The sequence below is a fragment of the Syngnathus floridae genome, chromosome 17, assembly GCF_059516105.1.
Source record: "Syngnathus floridae isolate MCC-2025c chromosome 17, RoL_Sflo_1.0, whole genome shotgun sequence".
NCBI classification, from domain to species: Eukaryota; Metazoa; Chordata; class Actinopteri; order Syngnathiformes; family Syngnathidae; genus Syngnathus; species Syngnathus floridae.
The window spans coordinates 11,658,450-11,677,218 of NC_142429.1; the positions used below are offsets into that span (position 1 = coordinate 11,658,450).

General features: G+C 45.2%; 3 protein-coding genes across 6 annotated transcripts; 2 read left to right on the forward strand and 1 right to left on the reverse strand.

Moving 5' to 3' along the window:
• Nucleotides 1–7: 7 nt before the first annotated feature.
• smcr8a (Smith-Magenis syndrome chromosome region, candidate 8a) lies at nucleotides 8–5,134 on the reverse strand. Of its 3 annotated transcripts, XM_088356827.1 has the most exons (6): nucleotides 5,026–5,122; nucleotides 4,363–4,687; nucleotides 3,642–4,250; nucleotides 2,169–3,515; nucleotides 1,944–2,031; nucleotides 1,585–1,865 (listed from the first exon to the last, which is right to left on the reverse strand). In XM_088356827.1, the coding sequence occupies exons 2-6, from the start codon at nucleotides 4,386–4,388 to the stop codon at nucleotides 1,731–1,733; spliced, it is 2,205 nt and encodes a 734-aa protein (XP_088212953.1). In that variant the 5' UTR covers nucleotides 4,389–4,687; nucleotides 5,026–5,122; the 3' UTR covers nucleotides 1,585–1,730. The 3 variants fall into 3 exon arrangements, with proteins under 3 accessions (XP_088212951.1, XP_088212950.1, XP_088212953.1); XM_088356825.1 differs by having other exon boundaries at nucleotides 8–1,865; nucleotides 1,944–3,515; nucleotides 4,363–4,521; nucleotides 5,026–5,134; XM_088356824.1 differs by having other exon boundaries at nucleotides 8–1,865; nucleotides 1,944–3,515; nucleotides 5,026–5,120.
• On the forward strand, nucleotides 5,003–11,556 carry top3a (DNA topoisomerase III alpha). 2 transcript variants are annotated; one of them, XM_088356823.1, is made up of 20 exons: nucleotides 5,003–5,133; nucleotides 5,402–5,572; nucleotides 5,787–5,846; nucleotides 5,928–6,001; nucleotides 6,069–6,144; nucleotides 6,273–6,381; nucleotides 6,493–6,636; nucleotides 6,736–6,903; nucleotides 6,992–7,092; nucleotides 7,672–7,746; nucleotides 7,840–7,922; nucleotides 8,009–8,219; nucleotides 8,295–8,480; nucleotides 8,553–8,682; nucleotides 8,859–8,972; nucleotides 9,040–9,205; nucleotides 9,321–9,467; nucleotides 9,557–9,679; nucleotides 10,433–11,109; nucleotides 11,234–11,556. In XM_088356823.1, exons 2-20 carry the CDS (start codon nucleotides 5,471–5,473, stop codon nucleotides 11,386–11,388), a joined length of 2,901 nt encoding a protein of 966 aa, XP_088212949.1. In that variant the 5' UTR covers nucleotides 5,003–5,133; nucleotides 5,402–5,470; the 3' UTR covers nucleotides 11,389–11,556. The 2 variants fall into 2 exon arrangements, with proteins under 2 accessions (XP_088212949.1, XP_088212948.1); XM_088356822.1 differs by lacking the exon at nucleotides 5,003–5,133 and having other exon boundaries at nucleotides 5,140–5,572.
• A 2,667-nt stretch (nucleotides 11,557–14,223) lies between these two features.
• LOC148384592 (uncharacterized) lies at nucleotides 14,224–18,380 on the forward strand. Its single transcript, XM_088358558.1, has 6 exons — nucleotides 14,224–14,531; nucleotides 16,103–16,146; nucleotides 16,289–16,354; nucleotides 16,446–16,512; nucleotides 16,667–16,952; nucleotides 17,043–18,380. Exons 1-6 carry the CDS (start codon nucleotides 14,463–14,465, stop codon nucleotides 17,483–17,485), a joined length of 975 nt encoding a protein of 324 aa, XP_088214684.1. The 5' UTR covers nucleotides 14,224–14,462; the 3' UTR covers nucleotides 17,486–18,380.
• The last annotated feature ends 389 nt before the right edge of the window (nucleotides 18,381–18,769 follow it).

Below are 18,769 nucleotides of genomic sequence, written 5' to 3' on the forward strand. Positions count from 1 at the left end.
ACAAGTCTCTTGGAGCACTTCATGTTTAATGAGCTGTCTGTTGAATTAGTTGTTCAGTATCAGTAGAAGGGTCCTCGATGACTCAATTAACTCCTTTGTGACCTAAACGTTAGTGCAAAAAATGTTAATGGATTTCAATAATTTAGTGGCAAAAATGACTTAAAAGCTTGTAAATCAATATACACAATGTGCACAGACATGATGCAGATGTAACTTAAGGACACTGAGTGTTAACACGTTAAGCACACTGGTATGGCTTAGATTACATTCTTTTTGCATTACAGGGAGAAGGAAGTGCCAATAACAGCTGAAGAAGTGTGTTTAATAGGGCACATGCAGCAAATGGGGTTAAAAAGTGGCAAGTGAAATATGTACGCTGCTCGACATTCTCAAAATGGAAATTAGTGTTTGAGACAGAAAAAAAAATGCATCAAAGATCAATTTTCTTTGTTCAAAGTAAATGTGACAGAAATGCCGCCATGATACTTCAACCCATGCAGTCACATGTACAGAATTATTAGTGGATACAGAATTATGGCAACACCACATCATCGGCAACAGAAAGACATGGATTAAAAAGATGGCTGATTTCATACATTTGTGGATTGGATTTGTGGACTAAATAAAAACAACAGATGAGTTTTGTGATTACATCCAACAAAGACCACTGATCAGGCAACAGTAAATTGGGTCTTTATAAATACGCAACAGTCATCCAGACTCGAGCATTCCGTCTCACTTTTCTTTCACGCACGATAAAGCCCAAAACATTACAATATTTCACTGTGGCACAAAACGGTCTCATGCTGACAGCACAACACTCACACCTTAAGACAACAGTGAAATTCAATACATTAAGGTTAAATAACTTGGAAGTTTTGCTCAACAGCGGATCACGTCACCAGGTTTTTGTCGCTGTTGGGAGAATATTTGTGTAACCGCTTATTTTTCAGGACATGCACTATCACGTGGATTCAATTTCATATGGCTGAAACAGCCAATGGGAACGTTAGTGGACAAAGGTTGCATGGTGCTAATGAAATTTCATGGACACAATATCAGCATAATGCACGTTTGTTTCGGACCAAACAAGCTATTCCTGGACACAAACAGCAGTGTGAATATCATTTACAACAATAAAAAAAAACTGAGATACTACTCACGTATTGTGTGTGTTTGAGAAGGGACTGATCCTGCATTGTAACCCCAACAATATGGAAATACTGTTTCCTTGATTCCTACACACACACACACACACACTCACGAGACAGCTCTGCAGAGATAATACAATAAAAATCAGTGCAGTTTGATCTGAAATTAAAATGATCCTCCTCAGGATCAGGATCATCTTTAGTCCATTAAAAATAAAAGGGTAGCGGTTCCCTGAAGAGAAAAATAATCATAATCAGATTTTGTATAAAACGCTGCTGGTGTAGTTGAAATTAAAAGAAGGCGCTGCTGCGGTGCGGCCATCAGCGGCGTGCAGGTAGTGCTGTGTGATCAGGTAGCTGAGGTAGAGCACTATCTGTCTGTCCTCCTCTCCCAGGCCAAGCTGCTCCTGGAGGAAGAAGGTGCGTCGGGCCAGAACGCCTTCCATCCCCTCTGTGGTGTTGACAGGCAGGTGGAGGTGGTGGGTGAAGGTGAACAGAAAGGCCTTGGCCGCCAGATGACACAGTGTGCTCTGGACGTGAAGGAAGTAGGTGGAGCCGCGGCGGACGTAGGTGCGGTGGTCAGCCATGTTGGCTAGCAGTTTGCCATGATAAGGTGGACAGCGTAAGGTCTTCTGGTCGGCGTCCAAGATGGAGATATAGCGGCTGTAGCGGGACAATGAGTACAGCATGCTGGAACCGGCAGGAGATGCCACTCTGAGAGACAAGATGAGAAATATTTGTCAATTGTCGTGGCCATTAGAAAGTGAATAATTACTTCTAAAATGTACATACCTTTGCAATCCAATAAGCTTCCATCTGTGCAGGTCTGTAAGGCTGAAAGGGCAGGTCAGCCACGCCTGGACTCGCTCTCCACACCTCCCTGGAGCAGGTACAAAGAGGGCTAGAGCAGAAACCAGCCGACGAACTCTGGCCTCATCGGCGCCGAGCACCACCAGCGTCCTGCCGCTCAGCAAAGACCACAGAGCCTGTATAGCAAAGGGGTACTGTCGCACAAACCTCAAGGCCCCTTGTCCGGCCTTTTTCTTCTGACGCAAGGTCAGCATCCCCCCATTGCCGACAGGAGAAGCGGTCCAATCGGAACCGGTGGATGTACACGTGGTACAATCCGAGCCGTCCTCGGCCGATGTATGGGACACGGCATCTCCTAGGAGTCCGGCTGTGAGGTTTTCTGAGCATGGTGATCCTACAGCATAGTCATCCTGTAGTGGAAGTAGGGCCTGGGGCTCCTGGTTGACCACCAGGATTTGAACATTCTGCAGGTGAGCGGTGAGACGAGGCACCGCATCGGGCGGATTATCGAGAAAACCTTCGTGAGTCATACAGCATGCGGCATCCATCGGGACAAAAGTAGAGTCCTTCTCGCGTCCTTCCTTCCTTGGTTCCTCCAACAAAACCTTGGGTTCCCCGTCTTCATCAGTAGCATCACCATCCAGATCAGTTTTATGGTCACAGTCTGGGGTCGAGTCGGACTCAGCATCCAGAACCTCCGGCTTCAGGCTTGCCTGGTTGCCACAGTTTCCAGTAGGTTTCTCAGAGCACTTCTGGGTCTCCGATTCCTGGTCGAAACAGGAAGTCTTGAGATGGTCGTCTTCAAGCTTGAAGTCCCCAGTATGGCTAGTCTCAGAGGCAAGGTCCAAAAGCTTCGGAGGTTCCTGTCCAAGCACGACTGGATTGATGAGTTTGGAGTTGTCTACAGCATGGTTCACAGCACAAAATGGTCGTAATGTCGCCCTTCCATCCAGGTCATCATAGTCGTCTTCACAGAGGTCCTCCTCAAACAAAAAGTTCATAATGCTCTGCTTTCTGCGGAGGGCTAGGTCCAAGCGACGCGTGTGCAGGTAGCACAGGTCGCCTCGGAAACTCCTTTCCGTCTCCTTCAGGAGCTCCACGGTGGCCAGGTAGAAGGTGTCATCGCACAGCTCTTGGAGGGTCTTGAGGCGCTTGTCGAAACATTTGGCTGACTTAGCTTTGATCAGCTGCGGCGTGTAAGACGGCCTGCGTGCAACACGCTCGTAGTCTTCCTCGCCAGTGTCCACTTGGCCCGCGTGACCATTTTGTTTCTCCCCTGCGTCAGCGCAGCTCGAAGACTTAGCTAGCTCGGCGTACTTGCCGAAGAGCTCTTCGCACTCGCTCATGCACTTGTGACACGTAACAGCCTGAGGGTCTCGGCGGGGACGACGGTGGTACGAGCTGATCTGTCTCAGAAGGTCTCTGTGTTCGTAAATGCTCTTCTCCACGTTGGCGAGCTCATTGGCCTTTTCCACAGCATGAGGCGAGTACATGCACTGAGGCCCCGCCTCTCTCTGCAGGCCCTCCTCCCTCTGGAGAACAGAGTGAGTGTACCTAAGAAAAAAGAAAAAGCATGGAATTAAGTTTGGCTCAACTGTCTTCAGGAATTCAATTATGAAGAGACTGTCAATAATTTTCAATTGAAATTTATTGCTACTACAGACTCAAGAAGGCACCTACTCTAGGTCTCGAAGCTTCCTCTGGAGTTCTTTGGCGAAGGCTCTGCGGTTGCCGGCCTTCAGGCACTCCGAGGCCTTCGAGAAGCGGCCGGACAGCTCCTGAAACTGCAACATGATCTTCCTCTCATCTGCTGAAACATACGCCATGCAGAAGGGACGCACAAAGCCCCTCGCCTCCAGGTCGTACAGTGTAAGGTGATGGACATAGGCAAAGGCGCCCTCTTTAGAGTCACCCAGGACAACCCTGGAGTCCTCCACAAAACTGAGCCGAGGGTATCCGCTGCCTGGCGGATGCCCCACGAAAGAGGCCTGGTAGTCCACTGACATGATGCGTAGGGAGAAGTAGTTGAGATCAAAAGTGCCACAGACTTTGGGGTCATCAGGAATGGTGAGGAGAGGCTGAGGACCCACTTGCTCGGAGAACTCCGAAATGAGGATGAAGTCTTTTGTGAACTTAGCGTACGAGGTTTTGGCCCAAGGGTTGGAGTCAGCCAGAGGGTGGAGGGGAATGGAGAACTCTTCTGGAATAGCCCATGGGTCAGGAGTGGACTGACCATCATCATCATCCTCTTTTGTGAAAGCCACCACGTCAGGTGAGCCTATCATAGTGCTGTTGTTGCACAAGGCATGAGAGACACCACTCTGTGCAGCTCATCTATCAATTATGAATAAGCAGGCAGGGAGCACCACTCAAATGCAAGATAGACAATGTCAAGTCACACCTGATCACCGTGGTCTCCTCGTCCATGCACTGGCATAAGAGCTCCGCCAAAAAACATCATGTGGACTCTGTGTCCCAGGGTCCAATTTTGCCATCGGGGTTTCAGTCCAGCAGATATGATGCTCGATGGTAATACTTGACATGCACTCAGGTCAGCGTCCTACGAACAAAAGCAGCAATCCGTGCATCCGGCCATGATCAGATCGTTCATGCAAAGTCAAGCATCAGCGTAATGAAATTCCGCGACTCTCTCCGTCTTTTCTTCATGTCTTCATTTCCATCACGTTGGCGTGTTTGATCTACAGATGCGTCCAGCAATCACGCTGCTAGCGGGCAAGAACGACATCATCATTGTTACACCGTGAGACTGACGCCATGTTTACCCAGCTGCTGGGAGTCGTGTCAGGTGACTCAACCACCAATCCGATGCAAGAATTCCACACCAGCATAAATTTGAAGAAATTTCATTGTTTTTAACACTCTATACAAAATAAAATCTCTAAAAATCATATCAACTTGGACGGAAATCGTGGTGCAACGTTACCGTCGCAGGAAATGCTCAAAACCTGTTGATTTGTAACCATATTATGCTATCGTTATTGATAGCATATTGAAATTGATATCAATGTAAATATTATAATGTCATATATACAATCGGTTTTACCCAGATGGAGGTCAATATTTTTGCTACGTGAAACTGGTGTCCATAAAAGCTGGTTCAGTCGAACGATTTACGCCCTTTTCGGATCTTACGACACTACGACAGAATACGGTAGAATTTGACGTGCGGGCGCGCGTTTTGCGAATATCGTGAAGTTGAACTTTTGTTATTGATAACTATCAAGAAAGAGTATGTTGGGGAATGTATTTTGGCAACGGGAAACTTTATTTAGTCGATGCAGTCGTTGACATGGTGACATGTTTTCAAAAGTCTGTGCCGGGACTACCTAGCAAACATGCTAATACAAACGCAGGCTTTATGTGAATAGCAACCAGGTATGCAAGTCGTGAACCTCCTCACAAAACATCTGCTTCGACAGGTACAACAAAGGCGACGTATCCAGTTGAAGTGTTACTCTACAGCCCACGATTCATTGGCAACATTAGACATGTTGCGGAGGGGTCGGATCAAGAGGGTCCTCTGCGTAGCGGAGAAGAATGATGCCGCCAAAGGCATCTCCCAAATTATGTCCAATGGCAGGTCCATGCGGGTTAGTTTCCCAACTTGTCAGTGTCATTTTTGTATGGATGCTGTCAGGAAGTTCCTATTCCAAACTTGGGCTCCAGCGCAAGAGGGTTATAAATGGAATGGCAAGGAAATGTAACTTCCCTCTGTGTTTGTCTTTATTATGCTTCAATGCGCCCCCATGTTTTTATTTCTACTTGACTTGCAGAACTGTAACGCCCTTCCATTTTATTTTTTAGCGGGAAGGACTGTCCAAATTTAACAAGATCTATGAGTATGAATATCATCTCTTTGGTCAGGTATGTATAAGCAATGAAATGCATAATACACCTGTTTCTTTTGCTTCCTCTAATTGCCTGTTTCTCTATGTTCACATCTAGAATGTGACGGTAGCAATGACATCAGTCTCGGGACATTTATTACATCTTCAGTTTAAAGCCCCTTATGATAAATGGTAAGCTTGGATACTATGTGGCTTTGCATTCAGCAGATGATTTCATATTTACATTTTCTTTCCAAAGGCACAGTTGCAATCCAGTGCTGTTATTTGATGCCGAAGTCGAGAAGCATTGCCCAGATGGCATGGTACAAATTAAGGTACGTCTCCTTACCTTTCTAAGCAATTACAAAAAGAAGGTAGATCATTCTTTGCTTTGAAACGTGTTATCCAGCCTTCGACTGCAGCTTCCCTCTGTTATTATGTTCTTCCATTGCTATCGTTCCAGCGTACCCTGGAAATGGAGGTGAGACAATGCCAGGCCTTAATTATCTGGACTGACTGTGACAGAGAAGGAGAGAACATTGGCTTTGAAGTCATCGATGTCTGTAAGGCAGGTAAGATTAATGAAAGTTTAACAATACAAAACATCTTAAAATAAATGAAGGTACAGTTGTGGATATGCATTAATAAGTTGGTGTAAAAGATTTTTTTTTTTTTTTTTTTAGTGAAGCCTTATTTGCAAGTGTTTCGGGCAAAGTTTTCTGAAATCACCCCCAACTCCATTCGGAGAGCTTGCGAGACACTAGCCGAGCCGGACGTTAACGTCAGTGATGCCGTTGATGTCCGCCAAGAGCTCGACTTGCGGATAGGTGAGGAAGCGCATACACGGTATCCCTGTGAGATGCTTTCAAGATTCTGTGATGCCGCAGATGATATGTCGGTAGCCTTACGAACGTCTCTCTGAACAGGTGCATCCTTCACAAGATTCCAGACCCTTCGCCTCCAGAAGATCTTCCCAACTCTGGCCAATAAGCTCATCTCTTATGGCAGCTGCCAGTTTCCCACTCTGGGTTTCGTGGTGGAGCGTTTCAAAGCCATCCAGGCTTTCATTCCTGAGACTTTCTACAAGATTAAAGGTGCATGCAAATCCAGTTTAGGTTTGGTGTAAGGTTAGGGGACTAGAAGTTTAATTAAAACCTGGGTCTCTCCGCTTGTCTGTTGAAGTGCTACACAAAGTTGAGGAGGACACTGTGGAATTTGGATGGAAACGATCTCGGCTATTCAACCACACTGCTTGCCTAGTGCTCTACCAGATTTGCATGGAGGTACACTGGTTAATCAAGCACATGATGTTGATTCAGTGTGTCTACTCTCAGTCGACAGCAACGGAATCCATGACTGTGCGAGAAGAGCACTTACTGTACAAGCGCTCTTTGCCAAATTACTCAGAGCTAAGCAGAACACACAGTAATCCAAAGATAAACACCATCCTGCACTTGTTTTCATTTTTAAAAGTGGACTGTAATAAATCACACCCACGCATAAGTATACAATAAAGTGATACTTGACAAAGTTGTTACAGTAACTTACACCACTGATAGTGATTCGGATGAATGAAATAATTAGAGCCGAGATATTTATCGCAACTTTGAGCCAATACCTTCCACAAGAGGTCAGAAAAACACCAAATGTTTTTAAAGCCCATTATAAGTTATGTTATGCAGACTAGTTCAGAGTCATCCCAATTATAGAAATGTCTGATTTAGTGATTATTGCAGATTTTGATCTAACCACTAAGACACCATGGTTTCCACTGGCTTAGGAACATGCACAATGTAATGAAGCCGAATAGAAAACTGTTACAAGTGAGTATACTGTAGTGTACGTCTTCACTTCTTTCCTAGGATCCCATAGCAACAGTCACCTCAGTAACCAGTAAGCCCAAGAGCAAATGGAGACCGATGCCTTTGGACACTGTGGTAAAGTCAAGCAGTTGCGAGTACACTCACCTCGACCGCTGTCGCTTCCACGAGCCTGATCATGTGCATTTTCTCCTGCCCTCCCCGCATCAGGAATTGGAAAAACTGGCATCTCGGAAGCTGAGAATCAGTGCAAAAGAGACAATGAGAATTGCAGAGAAACTTTACACACAAGGGTGAGAGTGAGCTAGTATTTTTTCGGCGACCCATTTACGATTTGGGCCGAAAGTTGACTTTAAATATTGTGGCTGTTTCTGTGAAGGTTTATCAGCTACCCTCGCACGGAAACCAACATTTTTCCAGCATCCCTCGCTCTCAGCCCCTTGGTGGAGGAGCAGATGCAAAGCCCTGAATGGGGGGCATTTGCTCAGCGGGTGCTTGAACAACCAGGGGGTCCCAACCCACGGCAGGGCAAAAAGTCCGACCAAGCCCATCCCCCTATACACCCAACCAAATACACAAGCGCGCTACAGGTAGACACACTACATTTCCTTTACACAAACAAAGTTATTTCACCACCATTGTTGTTGATTTTTTTTCCATTTCAGGGAATTGAAGGACGTGTGTATGAGTTCATTGTCCGACACTTCCTGGCTTGCGTATCCCAGGATGCTTTGGGACATGAGACCATTGTGGACATAGTCATTGCTCAGGAGAGGTTTTTCACTTCAGGCCTCATGATCGTCGCGAGGAATTACCTAGATGTTTATCCTTACGACAAGTGGAGCACGAAGGTAAGGTGTTAGGGGGCAAGCATCAAACATCAATGGTTGGAATCTTACCTGTCAAAATGAATTGTGTCTTAGGTGATTCCAGTATATGAACAAGGCTCCCAGTTCCAGCCGTCTGCTATAGAGATGGTGGACGGTGAGACGAGTCCGCCGCTGCTGCTCACTGAAGCTGACCTCATATCGTTGATGGAGAAGCACGGCATTGGTACATCACAAATGCACATTTTGAGCCTTGGCTTATGGATGGATGGATGGATGGTTGAGAGCAATATAGACATATATAATAATAATGCACTGATCCACTTATTATTATTATTTTTTTTTGAATTTCAAAGTTTTGAAGTTTAAAAAAAGAAATCTCTTGTGTTAAATTTTTAACAGGCACCGACGCGACACACGCAGAGCACATTGAAACCATAAAAAGTCGCAAGTATGTGGGCTTGACAGCTGATCAGAGGTTTCTCCCTGGGGAGCTTGGCATGGGACTTGTGGAAGGTAAATCACACTCTCATGCTACAATATTATTTTTTACTGAAATGATTCTTGCCATGTCTTTGCTTAGGGTACAACGCCATGGGCTATGAAATGTCAAAACCACACCTACGGGCAGAATTGGAGGCAGACCTCAAGCTGGTATCAGAAGGAAGGAAGGACAGAAGCAGCGTGTTGCAGCACCACATCCAGAAATACAAGACTGTTTTCATCGAGTCGGTCAGGAAGGCAAAAAAGTTAGTGCCGTGTTTATATTTAGACAGCCCATTCTTGCTGCTAAAATGACAGAGTCACTGTAGGCTGATGCTTGTAAGCGAAACTATCAAGAAGTAAACTTCAATACCTCCTTAGGTTAGATGAAGCTCTGTCGCCGTTTTTGGGTGCTGCTCAGGAGATCCCTGAAACTGAGCTGAAAGATATGGAGATCTCGCTGCCTATCAGGAAGTGTCCCCACTGTGGACAGGACATGGTGCTCAAGAAGAAGAAGGAGGAAAACTGGTGAGAGGATCAATGCCGCGGAGCTCATTAAAAACAAGCGATTTTTTTTTTTTTTTATATCCCTAATGTTTTCTCTCCCACCTTGGTAGTAGGTACCTGGCCTGTGTGGGCTTCCCAGCCTGCAAAACAGCCCTATGGTTTCCTGGCACGGTGCTGGAGGTCGGTCGAGACGACAGCGTTTGTTCCATCTGCCGGCCGCAGCCTGTTCATATGTGAGTATTTGAAACGGATGAAGGTACAAAGAGTTCAAGGAACGCAGGTGCATGCTGAGTCACAGTGACAAGCAGGTGGCTGCCATCAGTAGAGATGTCATCAGAGCAATTAGACGACTTATAATTAGCTGAGTGATGTGACTTTTAGCGCTGGAGCAATGTGAGAAAGGTGTTTGCAGTTTTTTGGGGGCATTTTAACACCGCGAGGTGTATGAAACGGCGGCGTATCTGGCAGAGAGCCTGGGAAATGATTCTTAGTCTATTGTGAACGACCATCTCTGAAGGTGAAACTATTTATAGCTCTCCATGAAAGTCATTTGGACAACCATTAAGTTGTGAATTGTGGGTAACGATGCACACCTTTGCCTCGCTTACTTCAGTTGTGATCAAATTCTTTGCATCAGTGGGCGTTCACCCTGCGACCAAGTGCCAGAGCACAGTCCAAATATAGGACACATTTGGCAAGCACTGAGATCGAGTCCTTCACACCAGTATCTGTTGCCACAGCAACTCTTCACATCTTAAAGCTCAATCACAACGCTTAAACAAAAACTGATTTTTTTTTTTGCCAATTTACAGTTCACCCAGTAGTTTCACCATGGCAACTCGCTGTTAGGATAACTTTTGTTTTTAGACATGCATTTAAAAAAGCAAAAAAAGATAAGTGCATCCATCCATCCATTTTCTGAAGCATTTTATCGCAGACTCACCGAACTGGTCGTCAGCCAATCGCAGCTACTTTGTGTCCTTCAGGTTAAAGTTCAAATTCCGAAGGGGCAGTCTTCCCCCCATGATGCCTTTAGAGTTTGTCGGCTGCATCGGTGGATGTGACGAGACTCTCCGAGAGGTGCTGGACCTTAGATATCTTCGAGGAGGAGGTGGGGGGGGAAGACAGGATCCCCCAAGGCCAGCACCACCCCGCGAATCAAATGCAAGGCCTTGTGCGTCACCCTCTGCCCCCTCTTGGACCCCACCGCCTCGTCCACCACCAGGGGGCAATAACATTGGCGCACCTAGCAATGATGTCATTGTGTGTAACTGCGGTCAGGATGCGATCTTGCTGACCGTGCGCAAAGACAGTCCCAACAAAGGACGGCAGTTCTACAAGTGCCATTCGGGGACTTGTAATTTCTTTCTGTGGGCGGATTCGCCTAGGCATCAGGGGGCGCAGCAGAATCATTGGCCTCCGCCGCCACCTTCACCAACGGCACCAACGCCACTGCTGGGGTTTCGGAACACAGCTGGAGGAGGTGGCAGCAGGCCTAGAGGGGGCGCTGGAGATACAAAGTGCAACTGTAACTTGGCCACGGTGACGCGCACTGTGCAGAAGGACGGGCCCAACAAGGGACGGCTGTTTCACACCTGCGGGAGACCCAGAGACATAAAGTGTAACTTCTTCCAGTGGGCTGATGAACGCATGGAAGCACAAGGTAAGACACACACGCACAGAAAAAGAGAAGACATTTCAAAGACAATCAAAATGTTTTGAGCAGACTCACAAGTTGTTGGCCACAGTTGACGTCCAGTGTTTTGACCTCTTTTCCTCTCCGTCAGGTGGCTCCCAGGATGGCGGGTGTAATAGCAACAGAGAGAGAGGGAAGAAGGGAAGGAAACTAAATGAGGATAACCCCCCCCCTGCCAAGAAACCTCGTTCCTGCGGCATATGCAGCATTCCGGGGCACACGCGCACCACTTGTCCTCAACGCTGACAGCGGCACCTTGCTTGAGTCATCTCCTCTTGTGACAGCTATTCCAAGTGGGCGGGGTCAAATGAAATTAAGGGACTTGGACCAGATGAACACATATGTGTCAAAACTACATGTCAAATTGTTTGCATTTAGTAGAATGCCCGTATTAAAATGAGATCTATCTAAAAAGGAGGCCTTTTTATTCAACTTTGCGGCTAAGAGCAGTTTGCTTTTCTTTTGACACTTTTGATTCTTTTCTATAGTCTGTTGTTCTTTACTGAGAGGTTTGCTTTCATTTCTTGGACTTTTCCGCTGATATGATTCATCTCAAGTTTGGTTTCGTTGTGACTCATTTGTCTTCAACCGCAAGCTCGCAGCTAAGCACCGAGGGCTCAGTAAACTGGAAAATGACCTTTTAATCCTCTGCTGCAATACTGATGAAACCTTAAAGACACTGTAAAGTCAATTTGGAGATTTGTTTGTAACCGCACATTTACAAGACATTTGTTTAATAAGTCAAAAGACAAAACAAAATCATGGCGAGATAGCGTTAATTTTGTTTTAATTAGTTTTTCAACATTTCAGATTTTTGGGGCGTGGTTAAAACGGCTTGCTTTTTTATTTTCAAGTCTTTTATTCATGGAATTTTTTTTAGTCATTCAATTTTGACAGAATTATTTACTAATTTCCTGTTCAGTTTAGACTTTTTGCTGTGAGTACATTTTTGAGTGTATGGGTTTTGGGGCTGGGTAGGTATTTGGGGGAATAGGAAAAAAAATGTGCAAGTTTTTGACATTTTTTCTGCATGTTTTGGGGTATTCAGGAAGAGATTTTCGTGAGTGAGTTTTTTGGTGTATGTAAGAGCAGCTAAGTGTGATCTCGAATGCTTTTTTTTTTTTTTTTTAGCAAATGATTTCGGATTCACTAAGTGAACTATGGAAATGAATGTGCCTTCTTCTGCTATGACTTGAACGTAGAAATGACAAAGCACATAATGGCGTTGCTCCACAAAGTTTGTGCAGCTCACTGCAGGGGACCCCCCCGTTGCCCTCTCGCTCGATCCCGATTTAACGGGAAACGCATAGATTCCCGTATGGGGCAATTAATGTGTTTTATTTTGTTGATCTTCCAAGGAAGTAAGTAGCGCGGATCTTACTGGCACGTTCGGTGAGTCACGCGTGACTCATCACGAGTGGGCGCTAATGGTCCTGCGGTGTTGTTTTTGCGCTCCCTACTACACGCGCACGCACGCACGCACGCACGCACACACACTGTCGGTATCCGGGCAGATAACAAGTCATGTGATATCGTTTTTTTTTTAAATATTTTTTCCCGAATTGCAGTAATAACCGACTTTCGGGAAGTGTCACATCGCTACCTTGTAAATGTTCCTGCAGGAGGAACGCTCTCGAAGCGCCGTAAGCGTGATCACGTCACCGAGTCCACATAAAAGTCAATACCACAACTTATATATGATGAAGGAGAGCACATTGGACAACACACTTCCTAACCTAATGTATAATAAAAATGCCATTTAAAATATTGACAAAATACGGGCTTGCCCCCCCCCCCCTCCCAAAAAACCTCAAAACTAATTTCAAAACTTCTGTAGAATCTTTTTGCCGATGAGTGCTTTGCATCCTGTCCTATTTTGCTCAGTACACCAGAAATGTATTTTTCTGGATATTCCAAATGTTATTGGCTACGCTCAGTGTTTGTGCAATAGCACGGAACAATTATAGGTGGACACAAGAATTAGAGCAGACTTAAAATAGACTCAGTTGCAAATCCTTCATTTGTAATGAACGAATAACTCATTGTTATCACTCAACTTCTGCATTCACTTTTGTTTTGAGTTGTTTCTGATGCTTTCCTTCAGGGTAGTTCAAATCACACTCTGCTGAGAGGGCGTAAGTGAAAAAGGTTCATTTCCTGTGGCAATTGTCGTCGCTTGACATCTGCTCTAGACGTCACAGCAGACCCTGATGTCGTCACGCATCTAAATATTATCTCATTTCATTTATAGGTCAAAGTTCACGGTCAACATGGATCACTGTTCATCCCCCCCGAGCTGCTTATCAACTCTTCCTGCTGGCTCATCATCATCATCATCCAGCTTTTCAGTGGTTGCTGTAGAAACAGTTGTCATGGCGACCAGTGCCAGTAAGTGATGCAAGCATTCCAGGTGCATGCAGACCATGACTGTAGACCTTGTGCATCGTATACAGCTTTGGTTTTACTGTAAATGATCCAGCTTCCTAATGTGTTATCTGGGCCCTTAGCAAGCGTCCGCTCATTCATCATGTCAAGATAAGAAAGAGGTGTTGAGCTCAAGTTGCTCTTTTAACATCCAAGTGAACACACTTTTTAAGCACAACTCTCCTCTTTGTGGACATATTGCTACCTTTTAAGATGTACTGTTATTTCTATGTTGTTTTGCACTTGACTTCTATATTTGGATCAAACTTGGATGGGGAGGTGAACATTTCCACCCAAGTGAGTGCCTCGAGGCTTCTTTTCAACCGCAGATTGTGATCTTTAGCGGCTAAACAACTCTGAGAAGTCCCTCCATTGATGCTAGAAAACTTAATGAGAGGGTACAGTCATGTAAACAGTAGTTTGAAACTATAAACTTGATGATTCATGTTACCTGTACACAGAAGTATAAGAAGGATATTTGAAAAAAAATGTCAAGGTATTTTCTATAACTAGCAATCAATATGCAGCTTCTAAGACATTTTTAAAAAGTTAAATTCCTTAATTTGAACAGTGACCTTCTCGAAGTCTCTCTCTAGCGCGCGCTCGCTCGCTCGCTCGCTCGCACTCTATCTCTCTTGCGTGCGCGGCCACGTACTTGGGGGCTCGGCCCTACGTAATGGCGTCGGGAGCGCGCGCGCGACTTAAAGCAACGCGTCGTCCCGTGTTGATGTGTCGCAGATTTGAAAAAGTGAGCCAGGAGAACACTTTGTGCATCGAGAAACATCGGAGGCATTTTAGAAGCCCGAAGGAACATTTTGATTTCATTTTGAGCCTCCTTTTTTCCGCTCCTTCCTTCTTCTTCCTGCCTAAACAGAGGCTGCTTGTTTTGAGCGGCGATGGAGCTGTCATCCATTGGAGACCAAGTGTTCGCAGTGGAGTCCATCACAAAGAAGAGAGTGCGAAAGGTGAGCTCCGATACTTTAATCCACTCTACTCAACTTACATAAGTTATTTTTCGGGTGCTTTTCCGCCACGGAGAACCGTGCGGTGTGTCCGTGAAAGAGAAACTAGGCCACGCACTTTCCATTCACTCACTAAGACACATTCAAACTCCATTTTTCCGTTCGTGGGGCGTACATAAACGCTGTTTGGTTTTATTTCTGGTGGTCATGATTCATCATGATGTCATGATGGCGCTCTATTTTAATTTCTGGAAGTTGAGTGTTTGCTCGCTGCTGTCGCGTGCAACGATGCTGCAGCATGTTTGTGCACGAGCCCACGCAGATACAGTACACAACAAGAAGGGAAGGGAAGGGGGTGTGTACCTTTACTCACTGTGCTGTGTGCAAGGTGACCGACCAAAAGCAAAACACATTTTTTACCTTCCCATGCAGGGCTTGTTTCCATTGATACGCACTTAAATAAAAATAATAATAATAATAATAAACCAAAAGGTAACTGTCTTGTGTTTACGTAAAGTTGCGTGTTATTCGTAGTACGCAGCGAGGCTGCAATTGTTCTACACAAGAGACGTAAAGATTGCGCAACAGCACGTTGTTTACATGTTCCCGTGGCCCCACCTATCCTATCCGAGCCCCGCACGGTGTAGGGTTCTAGAAGAGTCGCTCGTGTGTCCGTGCACCGTCACGTCACGCGCAACTCTACGGGGAGAGAGAGCGAGAGAGCGCGCGCGAGAGACTGAAAGGGGGCGCTCACTGACGTCATTCCTCAGAAGAACACCATTTGACAAGGAGAATAATCCCCCCGCCTCTCCACATTTGCACACTTTAAAGTGGCAGACATCGCCTTGCGCACTAAAGTACACGTTGTACTTTTGCGGGTTTCATGTGTTGTTTATACCCTTAAGGGTAAGAATTTTCACTTGTACAGTTGAGTACATGTAAAGCATGCTGATGGAGCGCTTACTTCATTTGCATTGGCCACCTTGTTTTATCTGTCTACATTTGTTAATCCACTATTTGTGTTTAATTGAAGTGGTCATAACACCACTAGAATGATGCTATTTGTTAGCCTGTCCATAGCATTTTGCGTTTTTGTTTTTTTAGCATTAAGCTAAATAGACTTTGCGTGGTAGCTTTTAATACACAATGTATCATTCTTTGTTTAGTAGTAAAAGTTTAACTGGGAGTGACGCTCAACATCTTGAAGCCCGTTTTTATAAATGTCATTTGAAGATGTTTACTGTCTGCCGAATTGCAGCTTTTGAGTTTACTGCCACCATACAGATTTTGGATCTCAAATTTTTACTCACAATTCAGAGCAAAAAAATGGGGTCACTCATACCTCATGGCACATTGAAGTCCTACACTCACTTTTAAATTAACAACCAACAATCTCAAATGAACAAGAAAACTATTCATGGAGACATCATAAAATGAAATACTGAATTTTTTTCCTTTGCTGGAATTTTCCAAATGGATTATTTGGGATGACATGAGGCCAAAAAAATCATTTTTTCCTGTGAGGCTAATAGAAAAAAAAGTCACTTTTGCCATTCTCTCTCTCTTGTCTGCAGGGTAATGTGGAGTACCTGCTTAAGTGGCAAGGATGGCCTCCAAAGTGAGTAATCACTGAGTCATCACCCAGTGACATCATCCCTTTAAATTAACGCTCATATCCAGCTTGATGACTGACCTGCTCTTCCATACGAAGAAGGGCGGGCGTGACCAATGTTCATGTCTTCTTGTGTGGCCCTCGGCAGGTACAGCACTTGGGAGCCGGAGGACAACATTTTGGACCCTCGTCTGGTCCTGGCCTATGAGGAGAAGTGAGTCAAATCGATTTTCATTTGAAATTGTTTCCCCAATTGTTGTTCTTTTGCTCATCTCTTTGTCTTTCTGTTTTGGTGACGTTACCAGTCAGCAGAAGCTAAGAGCTCTGGCCTATCGCAAGAAAGGGCTCAGACCCAGAAGCCTCGTCCTGCGGGTAAACTCATATTTCAAGTCTTGACTGGCTTACATGAATGTCAAGTGTTGGATATGTGTCAACAGTCAGTTGCGGTGTCACTAATAATAAATGTATTCATGTATGCAGATGGTGAATCCAACCTAGTGTCCTCCAATCTTCTATGTCCTTGTAGAACATCTTTGCCATGGACCTCCGGAGCGCCCACAAGGCCCCCGACAAGCCCCGGCTCCGCCTCTCACTCACCCGCGCCATGAGCACCGATGTGGACCATGTCGAGCGTGGATCCGCGCACTGTCGCTCGGTGAGGAGGAGGAGGAGCAAGCAGCTGGCGTCCAAGAGGAGCCGCTCCAACATAGCCGTCGGGGGCAAGAAAGGCCAGGACTGGGAAGACACCAGCGAAGAAGACAAGCAAGAGTCCGAAAGCAACACAGAGGAGAGACGGGCAGACAGCTTATATGGTTTGTTGAATGACCTTTGACCTCTTTGTCATGCTCAACTTCACTTTAGGCAAGAAAAATAGTACCTTAATTGAACTCTCTGCCTTCAAGGTCATTCCGAATGCAGCTCGCCTCCCCACATACTGGAGCGGCAAGATCTAGAGTTGGACATGGAGGAGAACGTCACCAAAATGTGGTTAGAGCCGCGAGACGAAAGTGCGGAAACAGTCGCGTGTGACCAATCAAAGGACAGTGCCGCGGCGCCCCAAGATGGAGGAGAGGATGCGGTTACCGATGACAACAGGTCAGACGGTGACACGGGAGAGGAGGAGGCGCTGTTGGGGCCAGAGAGTCCCGACATATACCTGAGAAATGACCCGAGTCCGGAGGGAGCGGGCGGCGATGCGGCTTGCTACAATCAGAACGTTACCACGGCAACAGCCGCTCAATCAAAGCATCCTGGGAAGGTGATCATGACCGAGGTGACCATCAATTCTCTGACGGTGACTTTTAAAGAGGCGACGGAGGCGGAGGGCTTCTTTAAGGACTGGTAGCTGAAGGCACGTTCGTTCGACAACAATAATCAGACTCGCCGCTCATTTTGTAACACGTTGAAATAGTCACGTATGTAACATGTTTACAAAGATAAATTCCTGCTGATTATTATGTTTGAATTGAAAAACAAATGGGTGGTGATTTTTATTATTGAGGTTCTTTTATTGTGAATTTCTGAGAGTCAAATAATGAGACAGTAGTCCCTTCTTCCATGGGTTACCCCTAAACCTAACTAACCCAAACCAACCCTAACTTCTTCCATGCAGCTACTTTTTGTTTTGATTCTTCAGGGTCTTTTTTTTAGAAATTCCAGAGTTCAATAACGAGGCAAAGGTCAAACCAACTCACTTCTTCCATGCAGCTACTTTTTACTAAGAATTGAAGTGCTTTCCAGCAAGACCTCACACTCCGATAGTGTGTGTTCTTATAGGTGTCTCATTTCATGATTACAAATATGTTTGTTGAAGACATTGGCGCCTTTGCGAGGTTATTTCTGTCGCAACAGAAATAAAACAAAGAGATGTAATGACTGATGCTCACATGAAGAGGAATGCACAAAAAAAAAAAAAAAAGTACTGTCGTGTTTGCTGTCTGTCCGTTCCAAGCACTATAAATGCTACTTGGTTCTATTTTTGTATTGCCAGTTGATAGTGCATTCTTTACTCTACACTAACCTTTGTGCTTTTCAAAGGAAGTATCATTTTACACTGCTGCTGTTAGCTTTGTACAATAATGTACACTAAGCAGATGTTCATTAGATCACACAGTAGAGAGCTTTTGTTATTTATTGCATGTCATGTGCAGAAGCTAAACTAACCTACAGTATGTGTCGGAATCATGTCTTAGAAAAATGTTTTTATTTTGACTGTTTCCAATAAACATGAACTGAAATGATTGCTTTGATTTGATTTTGGTCTATCAGTGGTAGTAACCACGGTGAAGATAAAAAAGTAGGTTCAACTATCATGAAATAAATGGAGCTGGGCGACCAACTGCACCTGCGTGAAGCTAACGCCCCCCCCCACACGCAAAATTCAAGGAAAATAGTTTGTTCCGTTTGTGCCGTAAAATCTTATCTGCGTGAAGCTGCCCCCCACGCAAAATGTAAGGAAAATAGTTTGTTCCGTTTGTGCCGTAAAATCTTATCTGCGTGAAGCTGCCCCCCACGCAAAATGTAAGGAAAATAGTTTGTTTCGTTTGTGCTTCGTTTGTGCTGGTTTGTGCCGTAAAAAAATCGTTTGTGCTGCATCAGTCTTTTAGTTATGAACGATTATTTTATGGGT